Source organism: Aquarana catesbeiana, linkage group LG09, assembly GCF_042186555.1.
Source record: "Aquarana catesbeiana isolate 2022-GZ linkage group LG09, ASM4218655v1, whole genome shotgun sequence".
NCBI classification, from domain to species: Eukaryota; Metazoa; Chordata; class Amphibia; order Anura; family Ranidae; genus Aquarana; species Aquarana catesbeiana.
In genome coordinates this window covers 29,994,888-30,011,491 of record NC_133332.1, presented here as the reverse complement: position 1 = coordinate 30,011,491, position 16,604 = coordinate 29,994,888, and the positions used below count along the sequence as shown (strand labels likewise).

Here is a 16,604-nt window from a genome sequence, read left to right as displayed (position 1 = left end):
CATCTTTGGTGTCAGGGAATTATGCCACATTGTTGGTATCAGTGGATGAAATAGTGCCCCAAGGGCAGGATAAAAGCATTCAAAGGGCCATATCTGGCCCCTGGGCCGCATTTTGGAGACCACTGGTTTACCCATTCCTAGGACCAATAAAGAGAAGAGTGGAGTAAATTGAAAGCAAAACTGTGAAATTAAGAATGGGTATAGGAGAGCAACTGTATAACGATCAAATGGCTTTATTTATACAGAAATACAAAAATAGATTGTGCCTTCCAATCAACACTACTCCCACAGTGTAATTAAAATTCAGACAACATTGTCATATAAACCAGAAATGTTTAAAAGAATGCCCTGTGCATATTATAATCTCCACCATTACATACAAAAATTTAATTTAGGATTATTCATTCACTTTGGCCTCTAATAGTGTGGATGGATGCAAGGAGGTCTAGGGGTCAACAACTTGTAACAGTTCATATATGAACAATAGATAAAATAGTGTAGCGCTGGACTAAAAATACGCATATAATGATATATGCAAGTGGACGGGGCCCATAAATGTGTAAATAAAGTGACTAGTGAATAAAGACCATATAACATTCAGTCTAAAATGATCAAGTGCATGTATAGTGACACTAGAGATTAATCAAGTGCACCTGCATATATTTAAAAAACAAGAAGTGATATGAGAGTAAATATAAAAGTGGCAAACTTCAGGTGAATAAAATGAACCAATGTGACAGCAAAATGAATGAAAAATATATTATATCAACACAAGACATCTAATCACTAATAGTGCTAATAAATCCTAATGCTTAGTGATCGCACATGAAAAGGAAATTAAAATGAATATATAAACAGTCCCAAAAAAAATCCAAAGAACAGGTCCCAAAGCGTAGTGACACTCCAACACAGAATCTGGTTCAGTGTTCCACCGCAGCTGTTGCCCACCACCAAGGGATAAAAGTTGGAGGCTTACCGGACAGCCTGCGACCACCCTTATTCAGGGGGGTCAAAACAGGCTCAGTAGAAATATGTGGGTCCAGATGATATCCTCACCAATAATCTCCAGGTGTACTCCAGGTATCTTTTATGGCAAGCCAAGAGGGGCTTCCAAACGGGGTGCAGCTAGGACTTGACCACAAGATGCAGCAAAGAATTGGCCACAAATAACCCCAGAAAAGAAAAAGATACTCCAATAGTGCAGAACGATCTGGCCAGTTTATTAAAAGTTTATACAAACAACTAGATTTAAAAAGCAAAGTTCTGACGGGGAGAAATAAAAGACAAGCTCCACCGTACACTTCGTACCTCATGGATCGTCTTGTCAGACGATCCATGAGGTACGAAGTGTACGGTGGAGCTTGTCTTTTATTTCTCCCCGTCAGAACTTTGCTTTTTAAATCTAGTTGTTTGTATAAACTTTTAATAAACTGGCCAGATCGTTCTGCACTATTGGAGTATCTTTTTCTTTTTCTGGGGTTATTTGTGGCCAATTCTTTGCTGCATCTTGTGGTCAAGTCCTAGCTGCACCCCGTTTGGAAGCCCCTCTTGGCTTGCCATAAAAGATACCTGGAGTACACCTGGAGATTATTGGTGAGGATATCATCTGGACCCACATATTTCTACTGAGCCTGTTTTGACCCCCCTGAATAAGGGTGGTCGCAGGCTGTCCGGTAAGCCTCCAACTTTTATCCTTGGTGGTGGGCAACAGCTGCGGTGGAACACTGAACCAGATTCTGTGTTGGAGTGTCACTACGCTTTGGGACCTGTTCTTTGGATTTTTTTTGGGACTGTTTATATATTCATTTTAATTTCCTTTTCATGTGCGATCACTAAGCATTAGGATTTATTAGCACTATTAGTGATTAGATGTCTTGTGTTGATATAATATATTTTTCATTCATTTTGCTGTCACATTGGTTCATTTTATTCACCTGAAGTTTGCCACTTTTATATTTACTCTCATATCACTTCTTGTTTTTTAAATATATGCAGGTGCACTTGATTAATCTCTAGTGTCACTATACATGCACTTGATCATTTTAGACTGAATGTTATATGGTCTTTATTCACTAGTCACTTTATTTACACATTTATGGGCCCCGTCCACTTGCATATATCATTATATGCGTATTTTTAGTCCAGCGCTACACTATTTTATCTATTGTTCATTTTGTGTGCCCTTGTATTGGGGTTATTGTGTTTTAGCTGCAGGACTCACTTCACGTTTTCAGTTTTTAAATTGAACACCGAGCGCAATTTCCCCCCCCTCCCCTTTCCTAACAGTTCATATATAGCTGTGGAGGATGGAATCCACTGGTAAGTTTCAGTGATGGACAAGGATCAAGTCAGTGCAGTTTTTGCAATGCTGGCTTTTGCAGTAAATGGCAAACACCCCTGGCTACCAAACAGTGTAATTGCCTTGTAATGAGCTACTTGTACACCTTCAGACGGAAGTGCTGGAGAGATCACATCATACAGCACGGCTCGGGTCAGTGCACAGAAGATGTGGGTTCTCTCTTCGGAAGAGCCACTCACCTAGTACTCATTGGTCAGCTTTGGCTGATAATGAGAAGAGGGGTTCACTGGGCTTTTTGGCTAGGTGGACAAGAATGTACTTTGCCTCCGTCAGGAGTCTTGCACCTGGGGAGGGTTGATCAGGAAGGGTCCTTCCTCTTTGGGAGGGGACCATATGACACACCCTTGTGCACTTTTTTGTGTGTGTACTCACATTCACTTTTTTGTGTGTGTACTCACATGCACTTTTTTGGAACACTTTGGTGCAGTGAGCAGTGCAGTGTGCAAAAAAACCCCCACAAAAATAAGGTATGCGTGTAGCTGGCCAGTCAGAACAACCACCAATACATGTTGTCCACCACAAACTTCCTTTTTAGGAGAGGACCATATGACATACCCACACTTTTTGTGTGTGTGTTCACGTGCACTTTTTTGGTACACTTTGGTGTAGTGCGCGGTGCGGTGCGGTGCGAGAACAAAAAATAAAAAGAAGGTATGCGTGTAGCTGGCCAGTAAGAACAGCCACCAACACGTTTCATCTACCAAAATATGAACTTTGTCAAGTTGTAAACTATAACCATATTTTGCCAGTCATTTGGTTGAAGGTAGACCCACAGTATGCTCAAGCTTCAGGGACAATAATGAGGATCCAGCTACATTGCACTGGCAGGCAGGGCGGCAGTCTGCAATCTTATATTACACAGATATGGTATTAGGTAACATGATGTGTTCATGGCTGGTTCTACCACCCTAGGCCATGACCTATGCTAGCTGTGCAAAAATCCATCCCTCCTGTTTCCTATCTGTAGATGCCAAGCACATAAAACGCTACAATAAAACATTACTTGGTGCTGGAAACTGAGCTCTTTGTACTGAAGTGAAGCCCACTGCTTTAAACATGTAGTTTTCTGGCATACAACCACCCAGCATGAAGTGGGACATTGTAACCTTTCAGAGGAATGGAAAAGGTTTAAACAACATGCTGATCTCATCTTCAAAGGTCCCCTAAACAAAAAGAAGAGGAAGAAAAATGTTTTATTTCCTATTATGGGTTGAGAAGAAAGACAGGTGAATTTACAAGACGTGTCTGCAGAAATTAGGCAGCTCAGTCCTTGCTATGGCGCATATAGTGATTATATGAGCCAATAGCAAACCCATTGTTTGCAATGTACAAATTCTACAACAAAGCATAAAGTGTAAATGGACCATCTTAACACTTTGTGACAGACCTGAGGCTATCAACCTACCCACTGTGTTTTCCCTTATTTTGATGAAGATATTGGGTGATGGAACAGTGTTTTAAACAAGCTCCCTCGTAGTAAAAGAAAAATGAAAAAAATGTGTTGATATTACTCTAAGCAAAGAAAATATATTGTAAAAATCCCTCAGGTTGCTCAAACACAAATAAAACTCATAGCTTTATCGGAAAAGAAGATGAAGTTGGTAAAGCTCCCACAATGTCTGGAATGACACATCTAGGGGAGGTCGACAAAGCTTCCACCACTTCTGGAGCAGCACATCTATGTGAGTCAACAGAGCTCCCACCACTTCTGGAGTGACACATCTAGGTGAGGTGGCAAAGCTCCCACCAATTCAGGAGCAGCACGTCTAGGTGAGGTCAGCCAAGCTCCCGCCGCTTCTGGAGTGGCACATCTGGGTGAGGTCAGCAAAGCTCCCACCACCCCTGAAGCCTCACATCTAGGTGAGGTTGGTAAAGCTCCCTCCTACCACTCCTGGAGCCTCACATCTAGGTGAGGTCGGCAAAGCTCCCACCACTTCTGGAGCGGCACATCTTGGTGAGGTCAGCAAAGCTCCCCCAACTCCTGGAGCAGCATATCTAGGTGAGCTTGTCAAAGTTCCCACCACTCCTGGCGTGGCACATCTAGGTGAGGTCGGCAAAGCTCCCAGCACTTCTGGAGTAACACATCTAGATACTGACAAAACAGAAAAATTGTTCAGAAATGTGGCAAGATCACACACAGATCTGTTCTACAAAACGCAACATGTGTTAAGAAAGAGCAATTGCTATGCTAAGGTGTATCACATCAAAGATATACTTGAAATTGAAGTAGCAACTTTTGTTGATTCGGATAACTTATCATTACCACCTCTACTATAAAATCTCTTGGGCAAAAAAGGAAAACAAATCAAGATTCAAAGTGCACATAAGTGCACAGGTGAATGTAATATGTTTGAATGTATTTCAACAGCAAAAAAAAAACGGCTACTAACCACAAGCTTTATGGATATAATACAGAGCAGTTGGAAGTAAATGGCATATATGCAGTGCCTTGAAAAAGTATTTGTACCCCTTGAAATTTTCCGCATTTTGTCATGCTACAACAAAAAACGTAAATGTATTTTATTGGGACTTTATGTGATAGATCAACACAAAATAGCACATAATTGTGAAGTGGAAGGAAAATGATAAATGGTTTTCAAAATTTTTTACAAATAAATATCTAAAAAAGTGTGGCGTGCTTGTATTGTGTTTGTATTCAGCCCCCTTTACTCTGATACCCCTAACTAAAATTTAGTGGAACCATTTGCCTTTAGAAGTCACCTAATTAGTAAATAGAGTCAACCTGTGTGTAATTTAATCTCAGTATAACTACAGCTGTTCTATAAAGCCCTCAAAGGTTTGTTAGAGAACCTTTGTGAACATACAGCATCATGAAGGCCAAGGAACACACCAGACAGGTCAGGGACATAGTTATGGAGAAGTTTAAAGCAGGGTTAGGTTTAAAAAAAATCCCAAGCTTTGAACATCTCACTGAGCACTGCTCAAGCCATCATCCAAAAATGGAAAAAATATGGCACAACTGCAAACCTTACAAGACATGGCCGTCCACCTAAACTGACAGGCGGGGCAAAGACAGCATTAATCAGGGAAGCAGCCAAGAGGCCCATGGTATAAAACAGAGAGGAGATAAGGGCGCTCTGGTGGAGGTGGATAGCTGGTCAGAGGGATGATAGTGATGAGGTGGCACTTCTGGCAGCACTTTGGTTAGAGGAGAAGCAACTCTGAAGATATAAAAAGGAAAAGAAAGGCGCCTCTAAGTGCAGTATGCAAAATTTAATAAAGTGCACAAAGGGTTAAAAGCACTTACAAGATTGTTGAGTGTTAAAAGGCATGATAAAATCAGGAGTCCTCATCTGTGGCATGTGTCCATCCTCAGCATGGTGGTAGAGAGCAGTGTAGAGCCGTCAAGCGTTCTCATACGTGTTGGAGAGAGGAGGCAGTAGGGAAGCCATTATTCACTGCGGTACACACGAGGCTGATGGTGTCAGTGTAGAGAAGGGGGCGGTAACACGTTTCGGAGCATGTGCAGCTCCTTCGTCAGACAAAGGAGAGGCCCAAGAGAGGCCCAAGGTCTTACCAAAGGCAATAAATGGAGGGCCGGCATGACAGGGGTTAATGGGGGCTTGGTTACAGGGAGTTAAGCAAAGGGGAAGTGTTAAGGAAGCAGGGCTGTGCAGTGGTTTATGGGGAATGGGGTGGAGCTGGGGGGAGGAAGGGAGCTGGAAAAGGAAGGGGAGGTCACAGTCACGAGGGAGAGCTTTCCAGGCTTTAGTGTGTGTTTTGCTGCTGAAGGACGTGAGTTCAGAGTTTAAACTGAACTTTGAATAAGCAAGGAGGTTTCACATATAAAAGAATGATTTCAGGAGTCAGAGGGATGTCTTGGCCCATAGACCTGGTTAAGTGGGAAAAAATAGCAGACCAAATTGTTCTGAGCCACCAAGCAGGTCCTCCAGGTATGCAAATAGATTCCCAACGGTCTGCATTCACAAAAGCATAGTGGGGAATAGCCAGATACAAAACCAGCGACTCAAGCCAGAACCATCTATCAACCAACTATCTCATCATAACTTTATAGTTAGCCCTGACCGATAGCACTCTTCAAGAACTATACTTAAAGTGGTTGTTAAGCCACTCTAACCTGTATACACCATCAGCACTGCCTCCTAATGTAGTATCCCCCCTCTGCGTGTGATTTATAAAAATAAATGCTGCAAATACCTCATTTCACTGCTAAGATTGCGATCACAAGACCTGCAAGCTTTCTCCTTTCCTCCTCTGAGAGATGCAGCGGGCGGTCCCCTGCTGACGTCAGTCTGGAGGAGAGGAGGAGAGAGCTGGCTGGTCATGTGATCGCAATCTCGACTCTTAAATTAGGTATTTACAGCATTTATATTTATAAATCATTCACAGAGGGGGGGGACACTGCAATAGGAGGCAGTGCTGATGGTGTATATCAGGCATGTCCAAAGTCCGGCCCGCGGGCCAATCGCGGCCCGCGGCCCGGTTTTGAACGGCCCGCCTCGTTATCTAAACATATCTATCTTTTGTGGCCCCCGCGATCTCCCAGCGCGGGGGCCACAAAAGATATATAGTTTGCCTGCCTCAGAGGAAGGAGACGGGACGAGCGCCGTGCACACAGAAGGAGTATTTCCTGTTTACACGGCAGTCTCTGTAATAGGAAGCCCCGTCTTCGGCGCTGCCATTGGACGACTGTTCTGTTCATCAAAGGAGGCGGGACTTTCACTTAAAGAGGCTGCTGTGTAAACAGGAGATTCTCCTGTAGGATATCTTTGGCGCTTGTCCTGCCCCCTCTATATCCCCTCCAAGACTGCACTGATGGCAATGGTGAGTGAATTCCTGGCAATGGTCGGTGCTGCATTTCTTGCAATAGTGAGTACATTCCTGGCACTAATGGGTGCTACATTTCTTGCACTGGTGAAGTGAATTCCTGGCAATGATGGGTGCTGCATTTCTTGCAATGGTGAGTGCATTCCTGGCAATAATGGGTGCAGCATTTCTTGCAATGGCGAGTGCATTCCTGGCAATAGTCAGTGCTGCATTCCTGCAAATGATGGGTGCTGCATTCCTGGCAATGGTGGGTGCATTCCTGGCAATGGTGGGTGCTGCATTCCTAGCAATGGTGGGTGCTGCATTGCTAGCAATGGTGGGTTCTGCATTCCTGGCGATTGGGGGTGCTGAATTCATGGCAATTGGGGGTCTGCAGATGGGCACTGAACCTTATTTTGCTTCACAGTCCTTTATTTAAAATGTAAGTTTTTTTCCTCAGACTTCCCTCTTGAGGAGAAGGTGCGTGTTATATGCCAATAAATACAGTATATCCAAATAACACGCCTGAGCTTATCTCTTTACTTACATACAGCCACAAAGGCAAGAGAATTCTTGTTGGGCAGTGTATTAGTGCTCGAACAAACACACACTGAAGGAGCAGAGAGGAGAGCAGATAGCAGCTTCTGATGATAGAGGCACGTAAACTGACCACGGTGTCAGGGCTCAGCAGCCATGATACACTGTGGTCAGTTTACATAGGGGTGAGGAGAAACTGGATGGATCAGCCAGGTTTTTAGGTGTTACAGGGGGCCAAATGACACAGGGCAAGCACTGTGTCATATAACATGCTTTAAAGGAGCAGGATCCATTTTATTTTTGGGGGGGGTTAAAAAACGCTTTAACCATTTCCCAAATTTGTTTCCATTTCTCCCCTTCAATAGATGTGGTGTAGATCCATGTTCATTTGGAAATGCATACAACCAAGACCAATGTTTTACGATTAGGTTTCTGCACTTGTTGAATAGATAGAGTTTCTGTATTCTTCATCCTCGTTCACTCTCCACTATATAATGAGCCACTGATTTGGAACAGGTAAACATATTGGAAGGTCTGGCTTTTCTTGCTGCACTTGTTTTGAGACAGTGATTTAGGAAATAGTAAAACTTACAATGCTGAAACTTGTACCTTTACAAAAAGTTGTGAGTTGAGAGCAGAGGCAGCTCTTAAATTTTATCTCAACAGATTTTTCCTAAATTGCATGTGCCACGTTCACCAATACTGTATGTAAACATTAACATTACTGGTATAATGCAAAGACCTTATAGTGCCTGAACATACCTGTACTTTTTCCAGGCCAGGTGGTATGCAGTGCCTTAACTTTTGCATAGCTCTCAACTGTCCCTGATTTCGAGGGACTGTCCCTGATTTGGAGCAATGTCCCTCTGTCCCTCTTTCCTCCTCATTTGTCTGTCATTTTAGTCTGATCTATATAATTGTATATAAAATGCACTTTTTATCTTTCAAATAGTGTTTCCCAGTGCTAAACCTTTCATCCGATTTCTAAATTGTTGCATTTGTACATTTTAAAAACCAACAAAAAGGAATAGAAGTGGTAAAAAAAAGCACTTGTAGATTTATTTAACCTTTTTTGGGGTTAATTCTCCTTTAAGGGGGTGTGGCAGGGGGCATGTTCTATGCCTACATACATTTGTTAGTAGGTGTCCCTCATTCCTATCTCAAAATGTTGGGAGGTATGACTTTTGTCCAAATCCATAAAGCCTAATTGAATCCTTGCACTTTTTTTCCCTCTCTTTATAGTCCTGTACACCAGCATGTTATAATTTTTGACTGAATGTCTGCTAGGAAATGTTCTAAAAGCCTATTTTTCTCAGTACAAATGCAGCATTTAGGTCTCAACCTGCAGTGCCCTGTGCACTCCTTAGTAGAGTTGTCCTCCTACAGACTTGAACTGTAGAGAAGGGGGTATGAACGTATCTGACCAGTCCTGTTGCATTACTATGTGCATTGAGTCTAACTCTGGCGGTTCCTGAACTTGAACTTTAATGGCATCCCAGTCTTAATCCGTAGGGTTCAATATTGAGTTGGCCCACCCTTTGCAGCTATAACAGCTTTAATTCTTCTGGAAGGCTGTCCACATAGTTTAGGAGTGTGTCTATGGGAATGTTTGACCATTCTTCCAGAAGTGCATTTTTTGAGATCGGGCACTGATGTGGACGAGGAGGCCTGTCTCACAGTCTCCGCTCTAATTCATCCCAAAGGTGTTCTATTGGGTTGAGGTCAGGACTCTGTGCAGGCCAGTCAAGTTCCTCCACCCCAAACTCGCTCATCCATGTCTTTATGGACCTTGCTTTGTGGACTGGTGGGCAGTCATGTTGGAACAGGAAGGGGCCATCCCCAAACTGTTCCCACAAAGTTGAGAGCATGAAATTGTCCAAAATGTCTTGGTATGCTGAAGTCTTAGTTCCCTTCTTTAGAACTGAGGGGCCAAGCCCAACCCCTGAAAAACAACCTCACACCATAATCCCCCCTCCACCAAATGACCAAATGAAATGGACCAGTGCACAAAGCAAGGTCCATAAAGACATGGATGAGCGAGTTTGGGGTGGAGGAACTTGACTGGCCTGCATTTATTTTTTCAGGGGTTAGTGGCGGGACCCTGACCGGTCTGTGGCTACGCTGCCCCCATACGTGCCATATGCCCCATATACTGCGATGCACTGTGTGTTCTGAAACATTTTTATTGGAACCCGGCATTAACATTTTCAGCAATAGAAGAGCTAGAGTAGCTTTTCTATTCGATCAGACAACACAGTTCAGCCTTCACTCCCCACGTGTATCAATAAACCTTGGCTGCCCATGACCCTGTTACCAGTTTGCCAATTTTCTTTCCTTGGACCACTTTTGGTAGGTCCTGAGTCCTGATCACTGAAGTCTGGGAACATCCCACAAGAGCTGCAGTTTTGGAGATGCTCTGACCCAGTCATTTAGCCATTAACAATTTGGCCCTTGTCAAAGTCGCTCAAATCCTTATGCTTGCCCATATTTCCTGCCTTTCAACGCATCAACTTCAGGGAAAACATGTTCACCCTACAGCCTAATATACCCAACCCACTCTCAGATGCCATTGTAACGAGATAATTGATTTTATTTACTCTACCTGTCAGTGTTCATAATGTTATGGCTGACCGATGTATGGTCTGGGCCTGTTATCCAAAGGGTTCCTCAGAACACACAAACTAACAATTGTACTCAGCAGAACTGTTATTTTTGGCACTTTCTGTTATTTATCTCTCTTTCTTCTCAGGACTTCCTCTCGGATATGGCTATGACAGAGGTTGATCGCTTCCTTGATAGAGAGCACCTTATTCTCCGTGAGAACACACTTGCAACTAAAGCCATAGAGGAGTATCTGAAACTGATAGGACAGAGATACCTCAAGGAAGCCATTGGTAATGTATCCACTGTGCACTGCTTGCCTTAGAGGAGCCTAGACACACTGCCCATTTTGGTGGCCAGCTAGACCTCTTGTGATAAATTAGTTGTAAACTGCAGTGTCCAAAAGAATCTTACTCCAACATTTTATATTCTTGATATGTGTTGTACCTTGTACTTGTGTTAAAAAGATCCTGTTCTCTTTGTATTGCTCTTCTATCTTTGTGTGAAATCCCTGGTGTTCCTGCCAGTCCTCTACTTTCCTATTTCAAACTGACCACGCTATGCATTAGAGCACCCATCCATCTCGGTGTGGTCAGTTTTCTGGCTGTACTGGGAGAACAGCCTGCCTGTCCTCCAATCATCAGACTTATGCTACCCCCCCCCCCTTTTACACACACAGATATTCTCTGGAAAGATCAGTGTGCTGCTGTTTTTTCACCCCCACCCCCCTTTCTAAGCCTCTTCTGCAACCGTGAACAAAGGTCATGTAATCTTTTATAATAAAAACTATGTATATATAGCTATGGTTGCCTTAAATTTCTAATTTTAACTGAATGGGTTGCTATATATACTTTTATAACAAAAGAAAATTGCTTAAACCAATAAAAAGGGAGAAGAAAAAAAAGAGATTTTTAGTAAAAATCAGCACACATTACACAAATTAACAATTGTTAGGCACTCACTTAACCCCTTGATTACCCCGAGATGTTAACCTCTTCCAGCCAGTGTCATTAGTACAGTGACCAGTGGCGTTGCTAGGGGGGGTGCGGGGGGGGCGGACTGCACCTGGTGACACCCGCCAGAGGGGTGACACCAGGGCCGGTGCTACCATAAGTATTCACTGCGCATTCATGTGGGCTCCGAGGAGGTAGGAGCCGTGGCACTTTTTATCTCCTATCAGAGATGCAGGCGGCCGTGCCCTATCTCTGCTCTACCTCGCAGTAATTAGGGCAGATAATGGGACTCCCCCATGACTTGGTCACTAGGAGAGCCATCTTGCTCGGGATTTGGGTTGCAAGTGCTCAGTCGGTCCTGTCCATTCTCCCAGCCCCTCCCTCACTCCACCAGCTGTCCAATGCCACACTCCGCCTCCAATTTGTGTCCGCCCAACCCCGCCCACACTCCAACCTCCTGCATGCAATGCCTGCAATGAGCTGTGATCAAGCTTTTGCGAGCAGCTGGGCGGGAGATATGAAACAATGGCTGCTATAGCTGCATAAGCCACCTAAAGGAGAACAGCCTGAGAGAGGGAGGCATAATTGGTAAGTGAAACTTTGCACACAGAACAAAACCCCTGTCTCCCCCCCACCACCTTTTGCACTGCCCCTCCTTTCTGCCTCCATCTCTCTCCCCTTCTCACTTCCTCCTCTACCCCTCTCTCCTCTTTTGCTCCACCCTCTCTCTCATCCCTTTTCTCCCCCCCCTCTCTCTCCCTCTCTCCTTCTCTCTCTCCCCTCTCTCTCTCCCCCCCTCTTTCCCCCCTCTCTCTCCCCATCTCTCCCCCTCTTTCTCTCTATCTCTCTCCCTCCTCTCTCTATCTCTCTCCCTCCTCTCTCTTTCTCTCCCCTCTTTCTCCCCCCCCTCTCTCTCTTTCTCCCTCCTCTTTCCCCCTCTCTCCCTCTCTGTCTCCCTCCTCTCCACCCCCTCTCTCCCTCCTCTCTCCTTCTCCCCTCTCTCTCTTTCTCCCCACCTCTCTCCCCCTCTCTCTCCCTTCTCTCTCGTCTCTCATCTCTCCCTTGTTTCTCTCCCCCTCCTCTCTCTCTTTCTCCCTCTCTCTCTCTCTTTCTCCCCTTCTCTCTTTTTCTCTTTCTCCCCCTCTCTCTCCCCCTCTCTCTTTCCCCTCTCTCTTCCCCCCCCTCTCTCCCCCCTCTCTCTCTCTTCCCCCTTTCTCCCCCTCCTCCTCTCTCTCTCTTCCCCCTCTCTCTCTCTTCCCCTCTCTCTCCCCCTCCTCTCTCTCTTCCCCCCTCTCTCACCCCTCCTTTCTCTCTCTCTCTCTTTCTCTCTCTCCTTCTCTATCTCCCTTCTCTCTCTCTTTTTCCCCCCCACCTCTCTCTCTTTCTCCCCACCCCTCTCTCTCTTTATCCCCACCTCTCTCCCCTGTCTTTCTCCCCCATCTCTCTCTCTCCCTCTTTCTCTCTCCCTATTTCTGCCCTCTCTCTCCCCCTCTCCCTCCCCTCTCTCCTTTCCCCCATCTCTCTCTCTTTCTCCCCATCTCTCTCTCTCTTTCCCTCCCCCACCCCCACTCTCTCTTTCTCCCCCTCTCCCTTCTCTCTCACTCTCTCTCTCCCCATTCTCTCTCTCACTCTCCCTTCTCTTCTCTCTCTCCCCCTTCTCTCTCTCTTTCTCGCCCCCTCTCAATCTCCTTCTCCCTCGCTCTCTCCTTTTCTCCCCTCTTTCTCTCCCTCTCTCTTTTTCTCTCTTCCCCCTCTCTCTTCCCCCTCTCTCTCTCACTCTCTCCTCTCTCTCTTCCCCCCTCTCTCTCCCCTTGTCTCTCTTTCCCTCCTCTCTCTCTCTCCTCTCTCCTCTCTCTCTCTCTCTCTCTCTCTCTCTCTCTCCTTCTTGCTCTCTCTAACCTTCTCTATCTCCCTTCTCAATCTCTCTCTTTCTCCCACCTCTCTCTCTTTCTCCCCCACATGTCCCTCTTCTCCCCACCTCTCTCTCCCTCTCTCTCTCCCTCCCCTCTCTCTCTCCCCTTCCCTCTCTCTTCTCCCCCTCTCTTTCTCCCTATCTCCCCCCCTCTCTCTGTCTCCCTCCTCTCTCCCCCCTCTCTCTTCCCCCGTCTCTTCCCCCTCTCTCTCCCTCTCTCTCCCCCTCTCTCCCCCCTCTCTTTCTTCCCCCTCTCTCTCTTTCCCCTCTCTCTCTTTCCCCCCTCTCTCTCTTCCCCCTCTCTCTCTTTCCCCCCCCTCTCTCTCTTTCCCCCTCTCCCCCCCCCCTCTCTCCCCCTCCTCTCCCCCCCCCTCTCTCCCCCTCCTCTCTCTCTGCCCCTCTCTCTCTTTCTCCCCCCCTCTCTCTCCTCTCTCTATCTCCCCCTCTCTCTCCCTTCTCTCTCGCCCTCTCTCTCCCTTCTCTCTCCCCCTCTCTCTCTCTTCCCCCCACTCTCTCTTCCCCCTCTTTCTCCCCCTCTCACTTTTTCTCTCTTTCTCCCCCTCTCTCTCTTTTCCCCCTCTCTCTGTTGCCCCTCTCTCTTCCCCCTCTCTCTCCCCCCTCTCTTTCCCCTCTCTCTCTCTTCCCCCTCTCCCCCCTCTCTCTCTTTCCCCCCTCTCTCTCTCTTTCCCCCTCTCTCTCTTCCACCCTCTCTCTTTCTCTCCCTCGCTCCCTCTCTCCCTTCTCGCTCGCGCTCTCTCTCCCTTCTCTATCTTCCTTCTCTCTCTCTCTCTCTCTCTTTCTCCCTCTCTCTTTCTCCCCACCTCTCTCTCCCCCTCTCTCTCCCTTCTCGTTCGCTCTCCCTTCTCTATCTCCTTCTTTCTCTCTCTTTCTCCCCACCTCTACCCCTTCTCTCTCTCTCCCTCTTTCTCTCTCCCTCTTTTTTCCACCCCTCTCTCTCCTCTCTCTCTCTCTCTTTCTCCTCCCCATCTCTCCCCTCTCTCTCCCCACCCCCTCTTTCTCTCTCTCTCCCACCTCGCTCTCTCTTTCTCCCTCCCCTCTCTCTCTCTTTCTCCCCCCTCTCTCTCTCTCTTTCTCCCCCTCTCTATCTCTTTCTCCCGCCTCTCTCTTTACCCCTCCTCTCTCTCTCCCTCCTCTCTCTCTCCCTCCTCTCTTTCTCCCCACCTCTCTCTCCCCCCTCTATTTTTCCCCACCCCTCTCTCTCTCTTTCTCCCCACCCCCCTCTCCCTCCCTCCCTCTCTCTCTCTCTCTCTCTCTCTCTCTCTCTCTCTCTCCCCTCTCTCTCACGGTCTTACTCCCCCCTCTGTCTCTCCCCCCTCTCTCTTTCTCCCCACCTTTCTCTCCCCCTCTCTCCCTCCCCCTCCCTTTCTCTTCCCCACCCCCTCTCTCTCCCCCACCCCTCTCTCTCCCCACCTCTCTCTCTCTCCCCCACCTCTCTCTCTCCCCCTCTCCCCCCTTTCTCTCTCTCCCCCTCCTCTCTCTCTTACCCCTCTCCTCTTTCTCCCCCTCCTTTCTCTCTCTCTTCCCCCCTCCCTCTCTCTCTCCCCCCACCCCCTCCCTCTCTCTCTCCCCCACCCCCTCCCTCTCTCCCTCACCCTCTCTCTTTTTCTCTCTCTCTCCCCCTTCTCTCTCTCTCCCCTCTCTCTCTTCCCCCCTCTCTCCCCCCTGTCTCTTTACCCCCTCTCTCCTCCCCTCTCTCCCCCCTCCTCTCTCTCTCTCTCTGTCCCTTCTCTCTCTCTCTTCTCCCCACCTCTCTCTTTCTCCACACCCCTTTCTCTCTTTCTCCCCACCTCTCTCTCTTTCTCCCCACATCTCTGCCTCTCTTTCTCCCCATCTCTCTCTCCCCTCTCTCTTTCTCCCCACCTCTCTCTCTCTCTTCTCACCTCTCTCTTCCCCCCTCTCTCCCCCCTCTCTCCCCCCTCTCCCCTCTCTCTCTCTACCTCTCTCCCTCCTCTCTCTCTTTCTCCACCTCCCTCTCTCTCTCCCCCTCTCTCTCTCCCCCATTTCTCTCTCACCCCTCTCAACTTCCCCTACATCAGGGCTTCAGTTAACAGAAGAACCTTGAGTGGACTTATGCCGCGTACACGCGGTCGGACTTGCCAACGGGATAACCTCCGTCGGCATTTCCGACTGAAAAATTTAGAACATGTTCTATATCTAAGTTCGTCGGAAATTCCGACAGACGATTGGAATATCCGACCAAAAGCTACCTTCTGACTTTTTCTGTCGGAAATTCTGACGGGGCATCACACTACAACTAAAGGCAATATTTTTTTTAGTCTTGGATAGAGTGGAGGGGGATTAGAACGCCTATCAGTTTTTATTGATGTCTGTGCCCCCCATTAAGAAGATTCCCCCTCTCTATTTCTCCTGTTTACCATTATCATTGAAAGTGAAAGTAAAAGAAAATCCCAAATGTTGGGTTGTCCCCAGAAAAGTAATAGAGGGGAAATCTTCCAATGGGGACACTTGTTCTGGTGACCTGGGGGTCCCTAAGGAATTCCCTTAATTTGCAGGACAGGAAGTAAAGGGAGTTATCTGCAATGGGACACAGATGGCGAAAAAAGGGGGTAATAGCCCTCCCTTGCTCTATTCAAAATGAAAAAAAATGTTTTGCCTATAGTTCTACTTTAAAAATAGGATTTTCCTGTGTGAATCTATGTAGGGAAGCTTATTGCTGGATCAAAAGAGTGGCTAGCCAGCCGTATCTACGCAAGCAAATTAAGACTTATCTTGATTGCTCGCTCAGATACTGCCGGCCAGTAAAGCTGGCCATAGATGGATTCAGCAAGGACTGTCCGAGATTCGATCCATCTTTGGGCAGTCTGGTTGTACCCAAGTCGATCAATCGACAGCCTGTCAGTGATTTCTGCTGGCGGCTATAGCTGTTAGTAATAATCACTGTGTTCTGCCAGCTGGTTCCCCGCCGGCACAACAGTGGGAGCAATGAACGTTGATAGGGATATCGAGCAATCGAATCATATATGGCTTGCCTAACTCTCCTGATCCAGCAATTGGCTTCCCTAGAAAGATTCACACAGGAAAGCCCTGTTTTTAAAACCACTCAAGGTTCCTCTTTTAACTTAAGCCCTGATAAAGGGGGAGTTTTTCTGACCCCCGAAACGTTTTGGCTTGCTTTTTAGTGAAATACAAGAAATTAATTTGGACTCTTTTATCCTTTGGTCTGGCATTCCTTTTATTGGTGCATGCCTTTTTCTGGTAACCTGCAGGATACCCACAGGAGGGTAGCCCGGTCTGATGTGAGCAGCCTAACCTGAGCCAGTGAGCTCTCCGAATATTTTTTTTGTCCTCTCATTACTTTGTATTACCTCTTTTCATTGACAAAAAGCAACTTTACCCGATTCAGCCCCGGAAGGATTTACCCCCTTCTTATTCAGAGCACTTTTTGCGATTCGGCACTGCGTCGCTTTAACTG

At 46.6% G+C, this 16,604-nt stretch overlaps 1 protein-coding gene across 13 annotated transcripts in view; it reads left to right on the top strand.

The window, feature by feature from the left end:
* SYNGAP1 (synaptic Ras GTPase activating protein 1) overlaps positions 1 to 16,604 on the top strand; it is a 487,176-nt gene that overhangs the window by 344,518 nt on the left and 126,054 nt on the right. For all 13 annotated transcript variants that reach the window (XM_073598175.1, XM_073598174.1, XM_073598187.1 and 10 more), the window contains one exon: positions 10,434 to 10,578. In XM_073598175.1, the coding sequence (XP_073454276.1) occupies positions 10,434 to 10,578 (145 nt within the window). The remainder of the gene's footprint in view (positions 1 to 10,433; positions 10,579 to 16,604) is intronic.